Source organism: Cnephaeus nilssonii, assembly GCF_951640355.1.
Source record: "Cnephaeus nilssonii genome assembly, chromosome: X".
Classification (NCBI taxonomy): domain Eukaryota; kingdom Metazoa; phylum Chordata; class Mammalia; order Chiroptera; family Vespertilionidae; genus Cnephaeus; species Cnephaeus nilssonii.
Genome location: NC_137071.1, coordinates 75,067,501 through 75,089,290, shown reverse-complemented (window position 1 = coordinate 75,089,290; position 21,790 = coordinate 75,067,501). Strand labels below are relative to the sequence as shown.

The 21,790-nt window shown below is 42.9% G+C and overlaps 1 protein-coding gene across 1 annotated transcript; it reads right to left on the bottom strand.

The window, feature by feature from the left end:
• Positions 1-6,210: 6,210 nt before the first annotated feature.
• NCBP2L (nuclear cap binding protein subunit 2 like) lies at positions 6,211-6,648 on the bottom strand (the record flags this gene model as incomplete). The annotated part of the gene is made up of 1 exon (XM_079764567.1): positions 6,211-6,648. The coding sequence occupies one exon, from the start codon at positions 6,646-6,648 to the stop codon at positions 6,211-6,213; it is 438 nt and encodes a 145-aa protein (XP_079620693.1).
• Between the last annotated feature and the right edge of the window lie 15,142 nt (positions 6,649-21,790).

The window sequence follows — 21,790 nt, the reverse complement described above, 5'->3', positions numbered from 1 at the left end:
AAGGCAAAGTAAGAATAGTCGTAGAGGTACAAAGGGAACTAGGGAAGTGTGGTGTCATGGAATCAAAAGAAAAAGAAAGAGCAGCAGTATTAAATGGCCCTGAATGGTCAGTAAAATAAGGGTTCCAGGAAAGACCTTGTTTACTGCTTTGCTAAAATCTAAAGAAAACCAAAATTCTATTCTAATTTCCTTGTTTTCCTTATCAATTGGTCTCATTAAGGAAGGAGTGGTTGAGAGAATGCCAAGGTACTCCTCCAGAAACACCCTATGATAAACACACACACACATATACACACACATACACACACACACACACACACACACACACACACACACACACATTTTAATCCCATGACTTTTAAATTCTCTTTTTTTCTAGTTTAGGGAATTTGCAAAGGAAGATGTTAAAAAAAATTAGTAAACTCCATTGCTGTAATTTAGTAAGCTAAATTGGCCAGAAATGCATGCTAGATACTCCTGTTTCTTCCAGACAGTAAAGATAAATATGGCTGGGCTGCATTTGATGTGGAGCTTGAGTGGTCCTGGATGGCAAGGCAGAAAGGAGAACTCACTTGAGAAGGTTGCTTGGAGGAGAGAGCATTCAGATATAATGTAGTCAGTGGGATGATTTCCTTGAGAAAAAGGAAACTCATAGGTTTGGACCTAGTGACCTGACTGAAGGTAAGGGAAAGAGACAGTGGAGTACCGTGATTAAGGGCACTGACTTTGACATAGACTCCCTTGATCTGACCCCTAGTTCTGCCACATACTAGTTGGTGACCTTACCTATCTGATCCTCAGTTACCTCATCTAGGTAATGGGCACAGAGTTTTTAGGAGTAAATGAGCCCTAGCTAGTTTGGTTCAGTGGACTGAACCAAACTATCAGCATCGGTCTGTGGACTGAAGGGTTCCAGGTTTGATTCCGGTTAAGGGCACATGCCTGGGTTGCGGGCTTGATCCCAAGTAGGGGGGGGGGGGGTGTGCAGGAGTTAGCTGATCAATGATTCTCTCTTATCATTGATGTTTCTATCTGTCTCTCCCTCTCCCTTTCTCTCTAAAATCAATAAAAAATAAATTTTTAAAAAAGAGTAAATGAGACGGTGTTTTATTTATGTATTTATTTTTGCTTAATCCTCACCCAAGGATATTTTTGCCATTGAAGAGAGTGGAAGGGAGGGGAGGAGGAGAGAGAGAGAGAGAGAGAGAGAGAGAGAGAGAGAGAGAGAGAGAGATTAATTGGTTGCCTTCCACACACATTCTGAATGGTGCTGGGTATCAAACCTGCAACTCAGGTACATTCCATTGACCGGGAATTGAACCTGAGACCCTTCAGTTAGCAGGCAGACACTCTAATCACTGAGCAAGATTGGCCAGGGCTGTGTTTTATTTTATTACTAGAGGCCCAGTGCACAAAATTTGTGCATGGGGGGGGTTGTCCCTCAGCCCAGCCTGCACCCTCTCCAATCTGGGACCCCTCGAGGGATATCCGACTGCCCGTTTAGGCCCGATCTGATCAGGCCTAAATGGGCAGTCGGACATCTCTCTCACAATCCAGGACTGCTGGCTCCCAACTGCTCGCCTGCCTGCCTTCCTGATTGTCCCTAACCGCTTCTGCCTGCCAGCCTGATCACCCCCTAACTACTCCCCTGCCAGCCTGATTGATGCCTAACTGCTCCCCTGACAGCCTGTTTTCCCTTAACTGCCGTCCCCTGCAGGCCTGGTCACCCATAACTCCCCTCCCCTGCAGGCCTGGTTCCCCCAAACTGCTCTCCACTGCAGGCCTGGGTATCGCCACCTGCCCTTCCCTGCATGCCCGGTCACCCCCAACTTCCCTCCTCTGCTGGCCTGGTCCCTCCCAACTGCCCTCCCCTGCTGGCCATCTTGTGGTGGCCATCTTGTGTCCACATGGGGGCAGGATATTTGACCACATGGGGGCAGCCATCTTGTGTGTTGGAGTGATGGTCAATCTTCATATTACTCTTTTATTAGACAGGATAGAGGCCTGGTGCACGGGTGGGGGCCGGCTGGTTTGCCCTGAAGGATGTCCCGGATCAGGGTGGGGATTCCCTTGGGGCATGGGGCAGCCTGGGCGAGGGGCCTGTGGTGGTTTGCAGGCCGGCCATGCCCCCTGGCGACCCAAGCGGAGGCCCTGGTATCTGGGGTTCATTTATCTTCTACAATTGAAACTTTGTAGCCTGGAGCGGAGCCAAGCCTTCTGCTTGCCCTGTGGCAGCAGCCATTTCTGTTTGGATTTGTTTACCTTCTATAATTGAAACTTTGTAGTCTTGAGTGGAGGCCTAGGCCAGCCAGGGCAGGTGGAAAGCTTGGCTTCCTCCATTGCCTGGGAAACCCAAGCCTCCCTCCTGCTCTCTGTGGCTGTAGCCATCTTGGTTGGGTTTATTTGCATATTTGCTCCTGATTGGCTTGTAAGTGTGGCTTGTGGGTGTAGCAGAGTGATGGTTAATTTGCATATTACTCTTTTATTAGATAGGATTATTATTTTTTTAATCCTCACCCGAGGATATGTTTTTATTGATTTTGATGGGGGAGATGTCAATGTGAGAAACATCTGCTTCCCATACATGCCCTGATAGGGGATCAAACCTGCAACATTTTTGGTGTATGGGACACTGCTCCAAGCAACTGAGTCACGCGCTGGGGCAAGAGCATTGACGAGTGCACCAGAGATTGTGTTTTAAAGCCTCTAGCAAAGTGCCCAGCACCTAATAGTCACTCCATAAAAGTTGACATGCCCTTTCCTCCTCTATCTAGGAAAGATTCTTATTGAGCAGAGACTTCAGGTCACAGGATGAAGGAGTAAGGAGTAAAAAGGTGATTTCATCTAACTTTCCAGATGAAAAGTTATGAACACTAGAGATGTACGATTGGGTTCACAAGGGAACAACTCAAATCCTTTACACAAGAATAAAATAAAAGCACTCTAATATCAAATACTGTATTATCCTATACTAGAGGCCCAGTGCACAAAATTTGTGCATGGGGGGGGGGCGGGTCTCTCAGTCTGGCCTGAACCCTCTTGCAATCCGGGACCCCCTCAGGGGATGCCTGACTGCCAGTTTAGTCCCAATCCCTACAGTCAGACATCCCTCTCACAATCTGGGATCACTGGCTCCTAACCACTCGCCTGCCTGCCTGATTGTCCCTAACTGCTCACCTGCCTGCCTGATTGCCCCTAACCACCTCTGCCTGCCTGCCTGATCACCCCTAACTGCTTGCCTGCCTCATCACCCCTAACCACCTCTGTCTTGGCCCCTGCTGCAGCAGCTTCATCCGGAAGGACATCCGGAAGGTCGTTCGGTCTAATTAGAATATTATGCTTTTATTATTATAGACTAGAGGCCTGGTGCACAAAATTAGTGCACAGGAGGGGGGGTGTCCCTCAGCCCGGCCTGCACCCTCTCTAATACAGGACCCCTCAGAGGATGTCCGACTGCCAGTTTAGGCCCGATCCCTCTCACAATCCGGCCTAAACCGGCAGTCAGACATCCCTCTTGCAATCCGGGACCTCTGTCTCTTAACTGCTCACCTGCCTGCCAGCCTGATCCCCCGAACTGCTCTCCCCTGCCAGCCTGATCCTCCTAACTGCTCTCCCCTGCTGGCCTGATCACCCCTAACTGCCTCTGCCTTGGCCCCGCCACCATTGCTTTGTCTGGAAGGACGTCTGGCCTAATTAGCATATTAACTTTTTGCGCTGGCTGGTCTGTGCTTAAGGGGGTCCCAGATCAGGGTGGGGGTCCCCTTGGGGGCGTGGCCAGACTGGGATGGGGCTGAGTGATGTTTTATGACTGGCCACGCCCCCATGGGGTGAGGGTCTCCACTGGGGGGCATGGCCGGCCTGGGCTAGGGGCTGAGGGCTGTTTGGGGGCAGTTTGCAGGCCAGCCATGCCCCTGGCTTTGTCTGGAAGGTCTCCTGTAGGTCTCCCGGTCTAATTAACCTATTAATCTTTTATTAGTATAGACAACAAAAGGGTAATATGCAAATCGACTGAACAGCGGAACAACAGGTCACTATGACATGCACTGACCACCAGGGGGGCAGATGCTCAACGCAGGAGCTGTCCCCAGCCCGCAGGCTCTGATTGCCTGACCGGGGCCTGTAGGCCAACCTCTCAGTCCCTTCCCCCCCAGCCTGCAGGCTTCGATTGCAAGATGACAAACAGGGGTGGGGTGGCAGTGCGGGGCGGGGCCGGTGAGCAGGTGGAAACAGCCAACCTCTCGGTCCTCGCCCCAGCCAGCTGGCATTCTTTCCCACAGCTGAGACACAGGCCTGCCCACAGCTGCAGACAGTTGCTCTTCACTCCTCCCCACCTGCTCCCTGAGGGGGAGAGAGACTCCATCAGCAAGGTAGCAGGAGTTAGTTAGGTGGGTTGTTGAGAAACCTGTCTCCTGATGCTGCTGAATTCTAACCCTGTTCAGAATTCTGTGTTCTCTGCTTAAAGCACCTGATCTTACCCTCCTCAGTGGTGATGTGACCTGAAATCTAATGGGACCTCTTTGTGGGATGGGTTGTTGTGCCCCAGGACCCTGCAAGTAGAATTCTCCAGCGAATAAACGCAGTGAACATTCAGGCATGACGAGAATGACCCTGATAGTACCACTGCCTCTTGGAACTCTCTCGGGCATTGGGCCCACACCCCATCCCTTACCTGAAAGAAATTGCACACAAAAGCACCTCCGGATCACAGCCTCCTATACAGGCTTGAAGTATATCTTGGGCCAGGCCTACCTCGGGTGCAAGATGGCGAAGGGAGAAGAGGGGGTGGGTGGTGGCGGGGAGTGGGGCCAGCTGCTGGCAGCCAGGGAAGATGGCTCTGATCGCAGGCCAGGCCTAGGGACAGTACCCGTGCACAAATTTCGTGTGCTGGACCTCTAGTCTTACATAATATGACATCGAGACACAGTGTGTACTGTAAGTTTAGTTGATTCAGCAACTAGATAATTTTGTGAAAGACACAGTTTCTTTGGTCTCTTTTTTCACCATTCTAAAGTGTCCAATTCATCCTAGGGCTGGTTTCTCTGGTTGTAAGAAGGCTGCTTATAGCAATTGCTATATACATACTTAGTAACATGCAGTGGAAGGAGACAACCTCTACTTCAAGGATAAAATATAAATCCTTCATTTCAGTCTTGCTGTGTCCCCACTGGCCATTGTCCACCTTGAACTTATTAATAACTAATCATCATAGGATTGTCAACCTCCAATTGGCGTAAGCCTGGATTCCTAAACCAATCACCAGCAGAAGAGAGAGAATTACAATAACTTATTTATACTAATGATAGTGGCTATGCTTTCTGGACCCCAGAAGGAAGATCATCATGGCATGGAGCAGAGCCCCCAAGCAATTGACAATGTGAAGAACAGACTTTAGTGGTTTTAAGCAATTAAGGCTTTGGGGGTTGTTTGCTATTGTAACCTAACCTAGCCTATGTTATATAACAATAGACAAAGTAAGTAAAGTATTGTAAACTACATTATGAAGGAGAGATGTGCCAATGTGGGTGTAAATGAGCTAAATCCTTATCTGTGAAAGTAGGAAGTCAATACTTGATATTTAAAATGAAAATAAATAGTACAGAAAGTCATGTTATTTAGAAATTTAGAGGAAACTACGAAGAAAGAAAAAAATACTGCTAAAAAAATTAAAAGTTATTGCCCAGGGTAGTCTAGGGTAGAAACAGGTGGGGCAGGAAGATTTTGGCTTTCATTACAAACTCTCCTGAAATTGTTTATGTTTATAAGTTATGTGCTTGTATTCCATTGATATATATTTTTAAATTTCTGTTTATTTGTCTTTATTTTATGCAAGCTCTAAAAAATTATCATTTTCAGGTCCTGGGAACATGGTCATTAAATCCAACTGACGTCTTTCTGGAAGTGAATTTGTGCTTTGGTTGACTCAGCTCTTACATACCTAATTTACTCCTGAATAACATTTTACTTTTGACAACCTGATGGTCAAACTAGTAATCTGACAGCCAGCTTCAAAATTACAAGAACAAAAGAATGTTTGTGTTTATGCCATTTATTAACTTTTTAGAGAGAAAATACATCAAAAGGGTTTTTGGTGAGAAAATAAAGTAATTAAAAATTTTTGTGAGATGATGAGGTATTTGCTCACCTGGGGATGTTCTTTAAAAGAACTTTGGAGGCGCTAGAGCTGCAAGTTTTTCACTAGGGAGTTTCTCTCTAATCATGGGCCTGAGCTTCTTTTTCAAAGTCTCCTCTACCAGCATCGAAGTCTTCACAACACTCATACTGTTTGCCCTCTCTAAAGCCTACATCCCACTCTGCGTGGATGATATGGTCATCTAAAATGGTCCCATTTAGGAACCGTATGGCATTTTCAGCATCAGCTCTGTTGTAGTATTCTACAAAACAGAAACCACATGGTGTTTTCTTTAACTTATCCAAGCCCATAAATACATTTCTGATATCACCACATCTAGTAAAGAGCTCAAATATTTGCTCCTCGGATGTATAAATGGAAAGATTCCCCACATATAGAGTGCAGCTTTCCTTCAGTAATTTTTCATGCTCTCTGTTATCGGCACGGAAATGCTGGCTCCGGTCCTTGCTCAGCTCCAGGTAGAAGTCGCTGCACAGAATCTTCAGGTCTTTGGACATGGTGCTCCGCAAGCCCTGTGAGGGCAGCAGGTCGTGATCCAGCTTGGCAGCAGTGACACCAACAAACCCTAAATTTAATTTTTTAAAAGACTAAAGTTACAAGGAGGGAAGAAGAAATAAAAACCTGTGGATACTTAATAGATTTGTGCCAAGATGCATACACACCTCAGCTCTTGACCAAGAGAATCATATCAAGGCAAACCCCAAATGGAAAGTGCCAGGTCCCAAGAACATGGCCATAAAATCCGACTTTGCAAGTCTTCCTGAAAGGTAAGTTATGCTGTCTTTGGTTGACTCAGATCTTACATACCTAATCTATTACCAAATAATATATTTAATAACAATAAAAATTGATCAAATTTTCATGGGTAATGAGTACTACTATCATTTCTAATCAAGAACTAGACATCAGATAGGTCACATGTATAATCAGGGTCAAAGTACAAATACAGTTGTGACATACTCTCTCATAATTTAAAGTAAATATGTGATTTAAGTTTATAATATACTGTCTATATATATGTATATATATATATATATATATATATAGCCCAGTATACCAATCCTATCTAATAAAAGAGTAATATGCAAATTGACCATACCTCCACTACACCCACAAGCCACGCCCACCAGCCAATCAGGAGTGAGTATGCAAATTAACCCAACCAAGATGGCTGCGGCCACGGAGAGAGCAGGAGGCTTGGGTTTCCCTGGCAATGGAGGAAGCCAAGCTTTCCGCCTGCCCTGGCCTGCCTTGGCCTCTGCTTAAGGCTACAAAGTTTCAATTATAGAAGATAAATAAATCCCAACAAAAATGGCGGCAGCCACAGAGCTGGAGAGAGCAGGAGGCTTGAGTTGCCCCTGGCGATGGAGGAAGCCAAGCTTCCCGTAGCCCTGGCCTTCCCTGGCCTCCGTTCAAGGCTACAAAGTTTCAATTATAGAAGATAAATCCCAGATCCCAGGGCCTCCGCTTGGGTCACTGGGAGGCGTGGCCAGCCTGCAAACCACCACAAGCACCTTGCCTAGGCTGCCCCAAACCCCAAGGGAACCCCCACCCTGATCTGTGGGACACCTTTCAGGGCAAACCAGCCGGCCCCCACCCGTGCACCAGGCCTCTATCTTATCTAATCCTATCTAATAAAAGAATAAAATGCAAATTGACTGTCATTCCAACACACAAGATGGCTGCCCCCATGTGGTCAAAGATGACTGCCCCCATGTGGACAAAAGATGGCCACCACAAGATGGCCAGCAGGAGAGGGCAGTTGGGAGGGACCAGGTCTGCAAGGGAGGGCAGTTGTGGGTGATCAGGCAAGCAGGAGAGAGCAGTTGGGAGTGACCAGGCCTGCAAGGGAGGGCAGTTGGGGGTGATCAAGCCTGCAGGGGAGGGCAGTTAGGGGTGACCAGGCTGGCAGAGGAGGGAAGTTGGGGGCGACCGGGCTTGCAGGGAAGGGAAGTTGGGGGGGGGGAACCCAGGCCTGCAGGGGAGAGCAGTTGGGAGGGACCAGGCCTGCAGGGGAGGGCAGTTAGGGGTGACCAGGCTGGCAGGGGAGGGCAGTTAGGGGTGACCAGGCTGGCAGGGGAGCAGTTAGGCATCAATCAGGCTGGCAGGGGAGTGGTTATGGGGTGATCTGGCTGGCAGGCAGGCAATTAGGAAGGCAGACAGGCGAGCAGTTGGGAGCCAGTAGTCCTAGATGGTGAGAGGGATGTCCGACTGCCCGTTTAGGCCTGATCCTACCTGGATTGGGCTTAAACGAGCATTTGGACATCCCTCGAGGGGGTCCCAGATTGGAGAGGGTGCAGGCTGGGCTGAGGAACACACACCCCCGTGCACGAATTTTGTGCACCGGGCCTCTAGTCCTATATAATAAAAGGTAATATGCAAATAGACCGAATGGCAGAACAACTAAACAACCAAACAATCAGTCGTGTGCTGACCACCAGGGTGTGTGCGCAGAACATGGTGAGCATTGGCAGCAGAGCACAGAACATGGTGGGCATTGGCCGCAGCGGGATGGTGGAGCAGCTACACCAAGGTGGGAGGCCGGTTGCTGTCATCAGGGCAAGCCTCTGGTGGTTACTGAAAATTCTTTGCTCCTGCGCACCATGGTCCTTCCCAGCATTCACACCTGTTGCTGGCGCCAGCCCCGCTTGCACCCGCTGCCGGCCCTGATGGCCCCTCAGGGCTTCTCCACCTCCCCCTTCTCCTGAGAGGCCACTGGGGCAGCAGCTGCCGCTCACCCCCACTGAGGGCGCCAGCCCTGCTCGCACCTGCTGCTGGTGCCAGTCCCAATCACTCTGCGCTGTTAGCGTGTGGGAGCAGCAGTGGTGGGTGCAGGGCTGCCAGCAGACAGGGGACCGGGGGCTGCGGCAGGAGGGGCCAGGCGGGGGTGCAGAGGATGGGCCGAGACCCACCCCTGTGCCCACCGCAGGCTCGCAGCCCACAGTTCCTTTAAAGGTGCATGAATTCGTGCACTGGGCCCCTGGTAGCTCTATAAAAATGAAAACTCTCTAGTATCATAATTTTGATCTAAATTAAGGTTAAATTTTATTAACAATAATTCCACTTGTCATATTAGACTTTAGAATGACTCTTATTTAATTACTTGAATATTCCAAGCCTGTTTTTAAAAACCTTCCCAGAGAATTTTTACTAATGCCCTTTTCTTTCTTCACTAAATGTTCCTACTATGGTCAGAGGCATTAAAAATAATTCAATTAGTTTTAGCTACACTTTTCAAAAATTGGCATTAGTCCCCGCCCCCCTATTTTGTAATGATTCCCAAATTTTAGTGTGAAGGGAAAATCTGCAGAACCAGAAAAAAATGCATATTCTTTCAGATCACCCTTAAAAGATTCTAACTCAGTAGATTTAGAGCAAGACCAAAGAACTTACATTTAAATTTTAACCTGAACCCCTCAGTGCTCCAGATGCAAGTTGTCCAAGGACCACATTTGGAGATTTCTCTTAAACATTTAATGAGCCCTTTTTATTTGTCAGGCACTATACTATGAGCATATAAATTAAAAAGACACAGTGGAAGTAAAATTTTCAGAAAGCATGGTATAAGGAGAGAAGGGAACTCACATTTTCTGGGGATCTACTTCATGGTGTACACTGTGTGCATTTTCTACTATATCTTACAGGAGGAGAAGCAATGACTCAGCTTGGGGAAATCAGAGAATATTTCCAGGGAGGGGCTGCATGCACTGATTCTCAACACACACACACACACACATACACACACACACACAGAGAGAGAGAGAGAGAGAGAGAGAGAGAGAGAGAGGAGGAGGAGGAGAAGGATGTAGAAATTTAAGGAACCAGAATTTCGCACCTCCGCCCCTCTGTCGGAACCAGACAGAGAAAACATGTGCAAGGGAAGACTGTAGCCAAAGAAAAATAAAAGCATAGAAAACTGAAATGGAAGCCTAAATAAAACCAGGTGCAAACAATAGTGCTGTACAATTCATAGCAATGAAATGGGGGACCCTTTCTATTTAGATGTCACTTGAAGGGCAGTGGGAAGCCCAGTACCCAAAAATCATCTTGCTGAAAGCCTGTAAATGATGTCTGAAAGTCTGCCACTGGAAACTCATATTTTGAATCATTGACAAATTGCCCCATTAAAAAATAAATATCCTTCCCATACTTACTAGATTGGCAGATCAGAGAATGTGATAGCTATAGTGGATTTCATTTAATTCAGGTGTTGGATAACATTCCCCATAATTTCCTTGTAGATGAGTTGGCAAAATATAGGGTGTATGTTTCAGCTGTGTGTTGAGATGAGTTTAGAACTAACCAGAACAACAAATGATTTGGTGTCAAACTATAAAGGAAGTTCTAGCAGTGAGCCAAAATGTTTTATTCTTAGTTGTGTCTTGTTCAGCTCCTTTATAATTTGGCTTACTACTAACAATAGCTTTTAAACCTGTCAAAGCAGCCCAAACCTAGAATGGGTTGCCTTCAGGGAAAATGAGCACTGGGATACCCCTGGAATACCCCTTGCCCATTAGTCAAACAGTGGAAAGGCCCTCTTTAATCAGTGTAATGTTAGGAATCAAGGATGAATTTTGAAGTCAAAAGACCTCAGTTCAAATTTAAGCTTCACCACTTACTTGCAATGTGACCCTGGGCAAAGTGCTTAACCATACTGATTTCAATACCTACTCTAAGTCTAAGTTTTAAAGCTGAATAAAGGTTTGGTTAGAAGACAAGGGCTCATTTTAGGCATAGAGGACAGTGTGTACAAAGGTATGGAGGCTTGATGGGGTGTGTTCAGTTTGATATTATTTAGGTAAGAGGATGAGGAAAAGATAATAGGAGATAAGACCTGAAGGGTAAGCAGGGCCAGGTTCTGAAAGGCCCTTGTAAGGCATGTGGAGAAGCTTGGACTCTACCAGTAAGCAGTAGGGAGATAGTGCTTACAGTATAGGAGTAATGTGATCTGATTTGCATTACAGAAAAATTCTAGCACAATTGCAAAGAACAAATTAAAAGGGAGTAGGTCTAGAGGCAGGGAGACCACTTAAGAAGCTATTTAGCCTTAGCCAGTTTTGCTCAGTGGATAGAGTGTCAGCCTGCCGGACTGAAGGGTCCCAGGTTTGATTTCAGTCAAGAGCATATGCCCAGGTTGTGGGCTAGATCCCCAGCGAAGAGCATGCAGGAGGCAGCCAATCAATGATTCTCTCTCATCATTGATGTTTCTCTCTCTCCCTCTCCCTTCCTCTCTGAAATTATATATATATATATATATATATGCTATTTAAAGAGAGATTTAAAATGGTGGCAGAGTAGGAGGATGCTGCATGGACATGCTTCCAGGAACAAGCTGGAATTACAACTGAAATACAGAAAGGCTTCCTGAGTAATCAATGGAAAACTCACAGGAGAGAACCCTGATACCCAAGGACCGAAGGTGGAGACCACATAGAGACTGGTAGGAGGGGCGGAGGTGGGAAAGGGCTGGCCAGGCACCTGCAGACAGCAACTGAAGTCCCGAAGAGATATCTCAGCTGTGGGGGGTTCCACTGAGAACTCTGGGTTCTAATCCCGAAGCTGGGCTCCCCAGCAGAGAACAGCAAACTGAGGAGGGTACCTACATAACATCTAGCTGTGAAAAGCTGTGGGGTGCTGTCTGCCAGGGAGTGGCAGCTGGAAGTTCAGGCACACTCTTAAAGGACCAATGCACAAAAATTCCCTGTGGAGCCACCCACCTTGTGCTCTGGCAGAAGGAGGATGAAATGGACTGGAGCTGTGAGAGCAGAACCCAGGACTGGGGACTCGGGGGATAGAGCTCAGAAGGCAGACACCCCAAGTTTCTTGGGCTGAGTCATTCCCTCACACAGCAGAGGACATCTTTCCCACACAGACATCTGCCTTGCTTGGGGGGAAGACAATCGACACACCCTATAGGAAAACACCTTGCCCTGAGGCCACTTAAGAGATTAAAAGTAACAATTAGCCTCCAGGCAGAAGCAACTGCCCCACCCTGTTGAAAAAACTCTCCCAACACCTGAGGATAATTGCCTGGGGGCAATTCAAGTCGGAATCCTATTAGTCTGTAGACAGAGGTGGTCTCTGGAGGCTTTGAGTCTTAGCCTGATACAATTAGTCAGAAACAGCCTTTAACACTGTCCTGCACTAGAGATTGAGAGGTATAGAGGATATATCTAAAACATAGTCACAAACCCAAACAGACAATCAAAATGAGGAAACAAAGAAACAACCCCCAAATGAAAGAACTAGTGAATTATCCAGAAGAAGAGAAAAATGAAGCAGAGATAAGAAATTTATCTGAAACAGAGTTCAGAGTAATGATGTTAAAAATGCTCAACAGTATGAAAAAAGATATAGTAACTATGAAAAAAGAACAATCTGAGATAAGGAATGACAAAACACAAATAAAGAACACATTGGAAGGAATACACAGCAGATTAGGGGAAGCTGAGGATCTAATCAGTGAATTAGAAGACAGAGTTTAAAATATCACTCAATTAGAGAACCAAAAAGAAAAAATAATTAAAAAACAGGAGGACAGCTTAAGGGAGCTGTGGGACAATGTGAAACATGCAGAAAGGGAGAAAAGAATAAAGAATGTGTTTGAAGAAATAATGGTAGAAAACTTCCCTAACCTGGTAAAGGAAAAAGTCACACAAGTTTAGGGGGCACAGAGAACCCCAAACAAGAAGAGCCCAAACAGGCCCACACCCAGACTCATCATAATTAAAATGCCAAAAATTAAAGACAAAGAGAGAATCTTAAAGGCAGAAAGAGAAAATAAAACTGTTACCTACAAAGGAGTTCCCATAAGGCTGACACCTGATTTCTCATCAGAAACTCTACAGGCCAGAAGGGAATGGCATGGAATACTTAAGGTAATGGAAAGCAAGGATCTGAGACCAAGATTACTATATCCAGCAAGGCTATCATTAAAAATAGACAGTCAAATAAAGAGCTTCCCAGACCAAAAAAAAAAAAAAAAAAAGGCTAAAGGAGTTCATCACCACCAAGCCAGCATTACAAGAAATGCTAAAGGGGATTGCTGTAAAGGAATGCTGGGAAGAAGAAACAGAGAGAGAGACCTAGCCATACAGAATTAAAATGGCTATAAATAAGTACCTCTCAATAATAATCCTAAATGTAAATGGATTAAATGCTCCAATCAAAAGGTATAGGGTAGCTGAATGGATACAAAAACATGACCCAAGTATATGCTTTCTACAAGAGACCCACCTCAAAACAAAAGACACACACAGGATGAAAGTGAAGGGATGGAAAAAAAATTCTATGCAAATGGAAAAGAAAAAAAAAGCTGGAGTAGCAATACTCACATCCAACAAAAAAGACTTTAAAAGCATCATGCTAAGTGAAATAAGCCAGTTGGAGAAAGATAAATATCATATGATCTCACTCATTTGTGGAATATAATGAACAACATAAACTGATGAACAAAAATAGAGCCAGAGGGGGGGAAAATATACTAGAATATAATAGAAGTAATCCTGTTATTTGCAGATTTTTAATATTTCCTACAACTTTTGTGATATCATACTATGTTAGTACAGTTTTGGTAATATTATAATACTTAAAATCCATTTATTCTTGAAATATTAATGTTTATTGCATTTAATATTATTATATGCAAGATCATTTTTCTTGAATAATTGGTGTTTATTGCATTAACACTATCATATTTAAAATCATTTTTCTTGAGATATTAATGTTTATTGCATGTAACTTTATTATATTTAAAATCATTTTTCTTGAAATAAAAAAACTGAAAAAAGAAGCTATTTAAAAAGTTTTTAAAAAGACATGATGAAGAGTCTGAACTAATGTATTATAGGAACACAAAGAAAAGACATATCATATAGATACTAAGAAGACAGACTTAACAGGTCTGGGCGACTGGTTGAATAGAGAGTCTAGGATGACTCCCAAGTTTCAGACCTGGACAACTATGTGGATAGAGGTCTGAGTCACCAAAAATGGAGATTTTGATGTGGATAGAGGAGGAGTGGAAGAATTTAATAACAAAGATGTATTTATGACATGCTGAATTTCTTTTTGAAGTACCTGTGAGATATACCATGTCCCGTGTGTTTAGTTGCAATTGAGTATTCAGGTTTGGAGCTCACAAGAGAAGTCTGAGGATATAGATATAGATTAGGGAGTCAAGAGAACAACAGATAAGACCATGGAAATAGATAAGACAATTTAGGGGAAAGGCATAGAATGAGACAAATTCTGGGAAAGACCAGCATTTAAGGGGTATCAGAGGAAAATCCACAAAGGAACATAGTAAGGAGTACCAGAGAGGAAGGAAAAGAACCAGGAGGGGAGCAGCATCACCAAAGTCAAGGAGTAGGCACTTTCAAGAGAGGAATGAAGATAGAAGTAGAGTAAGAGTAATCAATTATGTTAAATGCAGCAGAGAAAGGTCCGGTAAAATAAAGACTTAAATTTGTTAGTTGGATTGGCAATCAGGATGTCATTGGCTTCCTTAACAAGAGCAGTAACAGTGGTATTCTGGTGTCAGAAAAGCCAAACTGGGGTGGAGTGGGGCTTAGTTTTGAATGGGAGTCTGAGGAAATGGAGACAGTGACTCTAGACTACTCTTTTGAATAACTTCCTTGATAATGGAAGAAAACAAATAGGGTGAACACCAGTTAGGGACAGAACCAGGAGTTTTGTTTATTTCTTTTTTTAATTGGAGAAAGTTGAGCATACTAAATGAAAGAGTGGTTGAAGATACAGATAAAAGATGGAATAACTGATGAAGAAAGGTCCCCAAGGAGGTGGGAGACAATGAGCTCCAAAACATAAGTAAATGAATTAGCCTTGAACAGAAGTTATGCCTACCCATGCAAGATAAAGAGAAAGGAGGTTAGGACATGTAGGGACACAGCTCTGTGGCAGGGTGGGGCGAGGGCAGGAAAATGAACGTTAGCATCTGATGGCCTAGATTTGCATAATGAAATAAGAGGTGAGGTCATCTGCTGAGAATAAAGTGAAACATGGGAATAGGTTGGTGAAGCGGTGTGGAGATGAAAAGGATTGAAAGGATGACGCTTGTAGATGGGTCGTTTACAAGGACATTAAAATCAGTCAGGATGGTGGCCAGAGTTGGAGAGACTATAAGTGAGTTTCTGAGGTCCTCAATAAGTGAGAGACCTGGAGGACAGTAGATGGAAGAAGGTGGCTGTACCATCTCCTGGCCCCATGGGGTAAGAAAACCTCTATCACTGAACCTTTGGAGAGATTGCTTAGTAAATATTAAGTATCTGACCCAAAGTACATGCTGGATAAATGTGAAGAATCGACTTACTCTTTAAGCCAATATGATTGTAAAAATGCATTAGAAGATCACAGGAAGGAACAGTCTTAATGGACTCAGGGTTGATCAAACTGCACATGGAGCAGTATGCCCATTTCTAAGGACCTTATTTTAAAGTGAACATTTACAAACTATAGTGCATCTAGATAAGGCTCAAGAAACTACCAAGTACTTATTAAGAATTGGGCATACTTGATCTAGCAAAGAGATGGTTAAAAGAGGATATGACAGCTGTCATGAAACATCTGAAGGGTTATCTCTTCCCCATATGGTAAAAATTAGATTAATGGATAGAAGTTACAAAAAGAAGATTGCAAGTGTTTTTCAGCACAGTTTTTTATTTATCCACTGATGAAATGTGAACCTATCTAGTGTATTCAAGTGGAGGCTGGATGAACACTTACCTGTGAAGGGAGTTAGAAAGGCCACAGAGAGAGAGAAAATGGAAAAGCAATTGAGTCATTGTGGACTACAGATCATCAAGTTGATTTATAGACACTGTGAGAACTATTTCCTACTTTTAAAAGTAGAGCTTGGCTAGAATAGAAGGCCCTCCCTGACTCTTGTTATTGGGGAAGAATGAGTCAGAGAATCTAAAAATAGAAGAAAAGCTTAAATGGCTCAAAATGATCACAATCAAAATCTTAAGGAGAGGAAGGAAAGAAGGTAGCAAGATAAAGCAAATAACCTTTCAGGAAAAAATTTTTACTGGCCTTCTGGAATTGGTTGGGAGGACTCTGCCAATGGCTGCCTTAAACTAATGCTTGGTATTATTTCAACTATGCAGAAAAAATAAGGATCTGGTCTCTAAAATGCCAGGCTGTTTCCTGCTTCAGATGAAGGCAGTAGCTCTAAGAAAGGAAATTAAAAAGAGCCCAGCTGGCTTGGCTCAGTGGTTGAGCATTGAACCTATGAACCAAGAGGTCACCGGTTCAATTCCCAGTCAGGGCACATGCCTGGGTTGTGGGCATGATCACCTGTGGGGGTTGTGCAGGAGGCAGCCAATCAATGAGTCTCTCCTCATTGATATTTCCATCTCTCCCTCTCCCTTCCTTTCTGAAATCAATAAAAAAAAATATTTTTTTTAAAAAAAGAGCTAGGACAGCAGTGTTATATGTCATAAGAATATTCCTAGTGGTAGAAAGAGAGAGCTGAGAACAGCTGTTGAGACCTGGAATCCGGTGGCCAGAGATTTAGTTTGTGCCAAGAGAAACTAGTAATGCCTGATTGAGACTGCTTAGAGCTCAGAGTGGTAGAAGATGCCCATATGCCTTTAACACCTATATTTAAAAGCGCAGTTGAACATAAGTTGAAACAGATAGGCAGAGCCAACGCAGAGGCAATGGCCTGGGGACAGCCTACAGGAGAAAAGAGAATACTTGGTGACTATTTAGTGTAACAGCTGATCTTGATTAAATTAGGAATGAGGTATTAATGATACTTAAATTTTTTGTCTATTTGTTATTTGCACCATATAGCCTTGCTATTCAAAACATCAGCCACGAACCAACAGGACCAACATCACCTGGGAGCTTATTAAGAATGCAGAATCTCAGGCCCCTCTCCAGACCTGCTGAGTAATAGTTTGCATTTTTACAAGCATCTGGTGATTTGTATGCACAGTACAGTTAAGAAGCACTGCTGTACCTGGTTTCTTAGTTGAACTTTTGCCTAGCAAAACTCTTTTTGTTCCTCCTTCCTTTTCTCCCTCTCTCTACTGCTCTTGATTTCTCTGATCTTTGTTTCCTTTGTGAAATAATAAACAACTCTAATCATGGCTGATAGTCCTAGGAATATTTCTCATTATACTCAGATAAGGAAAAGGGTGGCTGGGCACATATTGTAAAGCAAGGGTTTGGCAAGTGGGAAAACACTGACTTTGTTTCCAATTGTGCTACCAGAATATAACTTTCATCAAGCTCATTAACTTTCTGAGCTTTAGTCTCCTCATCTGTAAAATAAAGGTTATTATAGTATTTACCTCAAAGTGCTGTTGTGAGGATGAAATGCGAGTCAGGTATGTCAACTGCCTGGCACAGTGCCTGACACACAGTAAGTGCTCAGTACATAGTAGTTATTATTAATGAAAGCCATCAGTTTTGAAGTAAAGTCAGAAAAAATAAAGAACTTGTGCTACAGCCCTCTCCAGCCTTCCAAAGTCCACGAAATTCCTTGAAAGCCTCCATGAAAGTCTGATCTACCTCATCCAATTCTGCCTCCTTGATTCCAGGGCCAGCCAACAGTCAAGCTAAAGCATTTCTTACTCCATTGACCCATCTTCTGTTTTTTGCTGAATTAGTAAGATTTCTACTTTTTCATTGCAAATGAGCCACAGTTATAGTACATTAAAGATAAAAAAAAAAGAATCTTTTGTGGGCTGGCCTGGAACTATAACAACCATTTATAATAATTTTTCTCCTATGGAAAAATGCATGTCACCTTCCAAACAATTGACTTCATAATGAACTTTGAGATGTCACCCTGTGTACATGTTGGAGGCTGCCTGATGTCAACATATTGGAGTGGTGACAAAGGGCTAGATAAGCCAAGTCCAGAATTCCAGAGGTGACAGAAAGGTAAATAAGAATGCTCTAAGGAGTAGAAATTAGGGCAAATAGATCAATCTGAGTGCTCAGTGTCAAGATTTCAAAAGTTAATATGAGAAGGGAGAGATACCTCTGGAAGTAATATTAAACAACAACAACACAAACCATTTTTTATTTTATTTGGTAAGGGACCCCCTAATCATCTGGGGATCTACAAACAATATCAAAACCTACAAGAGATCTCTGCAAGATGGTTGCCTTCCTCCTGCCCTGCTCTCTATAATTTGCATGAATTCTAAGCTTATATAGTAAAACAGAAAGCAGTGTCCCCACCCCCCCCAATCCTCCTCACCCCCACACCCTGACATTCAGCTCCCAGTTTCAGTCAGCTTCCCTCTGCCCTTACCCTTCTTCTCTCCAGAGGAGATCAAGGTTTTGGGAAAATACAACACAGGTTTGTGTTGTGTGTGTTTTTCCCTTACAAAAAGCAAGAGGACTTCTGTATTGAGTAAAATGAGATGACTGGTCAAAACAAGATCCCCAAGATGGAAAGGGGTGAAAACCTAGTAACAAAAGACAATGGAAAAGCCAAGGACTTTTGTGCCTTCTTACCGAAGTCTTTAGTGAGAAGATCAATTATATCCAGGGGAATTCTGGATTAATAGGGCAGGAAGCTAGCAATGTCTAATTCCCACCAATTTAAAATGCCCACTAAAATATCCATGAAGCTCTGAAAAAATGTAGAGTTGCACTAGCTAGGGAAACTGGGAGGTGGGGTGATGACTGCCAACTTCTAGTGGGGAAAGAGTTTCTGCTGGCTTTTATGGGGAGATGAGGTTGGGCTAAGGAGCATACTTGTGGTGTATATACACTATACCCTGTGATCCAGACAATGAAAGTGCCAAAAAAGATCAGAAAAACTTTTGATTCACTTCTACTAGCTGTCTTCAGCTTAGCAATACAGGGGCTGTACTGATCTGAAAACTGGAGTCTATCCCATTAATAAATTTATCAATTTATAAATAATTTTATAATTATTTATAATATAATTATAAACAAGAGGGGAATTCATAAAAACTGTAACTGTATTTTCTAAGGCAACCAGGGTTCTGCTTCATTTCTTCTACCATCAGCTCCTCTATTTTCTATATACTTTTGGAGACTACAACTTGAGTACACCACATGGTCAGTGACAGTGGTAGTGATGGTTGGGCCAATGGTTGTTATAAGGAAAAGCTCCAATATAAGCATGCTTGAAGACATCATATCTGAAATAATGTAACAGGACAAACTGCAGAGTCAGACAACCTAGAAAATCAGAGACAAAATATTCCATCACAGTGCAATAGAACCTAAAAATAATAAAACCACCACCAACACTATCAACTGCCCCATTTACTGCACACTTATGTGTCAGACACTATCTTAAGTACTTTACATACATTATCACATTTATTCCTCATAGCAAACACAAGATATCATTCAAATTGGTTTGAAAGTGGCAATAAATATCTGTCATTTATTGAGTCCCTATTATCTGTTAGGCACTAAGTGTCTTATGTCCACTATCTCATTAGATGAATGCCTACTAGGCACTAGAAAATGGGCTCAGTCTTCCCAATTCATTTTTCAAGGCTCAGTTTAAGCATCACCTTTTCCAGGAAGCCTTCCTAGGCCCTTATAATCTGGGGTAGGTATGCCCACTCTGCATTCCTCCCATCACCACCCTGTGCTTCTTTCTATCGCAACTTTGATCTCATAACACACATATACACATACTCCAATACCAGACTCTGAGCTCTAGAAGAAAACATTATAGAAATTAGGATGCAATAATAGATTACTTCTATAAAACAGTTCTACAAAGAGAGAGGTTAAAATAAAAGTTGCTTTTGAATGGCAGAATTGTTAGTGAATTTTGAGACTTCTTTAATATCTATAAAACAAGCTGTAAAATAAGGTCAACTCATAGGCTTATTATGAGGAAGAAATGGTAAACAGTTGTAAAGTCTCTTAGCATCGTGCCTTGCATATAGTAAAGGTTCATTCATGTTAACTATTGTTATCAATATTATAAGGTGTTTGGTCTAGAATAAAGACTTAAAAATTCAGAGGATAATAATAACATCCTGCATTAGCAATTTTCCAAAAATAATCCTGTATTACTTTTATAATAAAAATATTTAGTTTATACAAGTAAAACATACTAATTTTTTGGCAAATAATAAAACTAGAAAGTCTCGCCCTGGCTCATGTGGCTCAGTTGGTTGGGCATCGTCCTGTGCACTGAAAGGTTGCTAGTTCAATTCCTGGTCAGGGCACATGCTGGGTTGCAGGTTCAATCCCTGGTGTGGGGCATGTAGGAGGCAGTTGATAGATGTTTCACTATCATATCAATGTTTCTCTCTCACACTCTCTTTTCTTCTCCCATCCTCCCTCTAAAAATAAAAATACATATATTTTCACAAAACCTAGAAAATATACCTCCTTCACTTCTTTCCCCCCACACCTAATCCCACCTCCTCCTTAGAAGTAACCATTTCAACACTTCTCGTTGGAATCCTTCCACAGGGGGGATGTATTTGAATTTAAGCAAGAGAAAAATGTGTCAGTTCTGAATACAGTAAATCAAAGTTGTAATAGGAGGATGGAAAACCAAATGATAGTAAAATAAATCAGTACTTAAAGATCTAAAAATTAGATATTCTTGAGTACTAGGGCCTTATACTATTACCACTACTATTTTTTTAAAAAAATATTAAAATGGTAATCATTTATTAATCTTTATGGGAAAAAAGTAAAGTGGCCCTCACCTGAGATTAAGAAAATGGCACTGATAAAAGTGCCATTTCACACACCTTTATATGCAAATACCTGGATAAAGTATGCAAAGTTGTACTGAATTATTAACAATACTATTTGAGAGCAAGGACTGCAAGAGAAATGTCAAGGGGACAAAATCTTGAGTTTAATGGTGCCAAATGCCAAGAAGAAAACCAGGGCCTCGTCCCAAGGTTATTCATCAAGATAAGAGAGCTAAGGCAAATATAAGAACAAAAAGTTCCCGTAGTTCTTACAACACAACTTAAATAAACATTTATGGAGCTAATATATTTTGTTATAAAGTTTAACATTAAATCATTATAAACAAGAGGGAAATTCATAAAAACTGTAATTAAAAAACAATTCAGTAGGCTATAAGTCTACACAATGCATATGAAATTTCATATTCAACTATGTCCTCTGGCTTTTACCCAAGAACATTAAAAAAAGATAACAAAGAAGAAAGGGGAAAATTAATGTATAATTTAAAAAGAAAATACATTGAAAAAGAGAAAGGGGAAAATTAACATACATAAAAGATTGGCTTTTGAGAGATCAAACCAAAGAATGCTCAGCAGTCTGTGAGAACACAGGTACTATATTCTTAGCTCTGGTGGTCTGGACAGTGAACTCCAAATGCCTCTTTCATCTCTGATCTTGGGATCCTGTCAAGACCCAGAGGTAAAGCTTGTTTCTGATTTTCAGGTCACTACAGCAGAGAGAGAACTACCCTCCCTCCATTTCTGGAAACTGTGGGGATATATAACATCCACAGGGCCTTATAGACCCCACATAAGATCAGTTGGGAACAGGAGTGACTGGCTGCCCTTTTATCTTGATCACAGGGCTGATGCTTGTGGCACATGGAGGGAATTTCAAATTATGGAAGTCCAATCTACAAGGACTCAGGCAAGTGTAGCTCCACTAGAA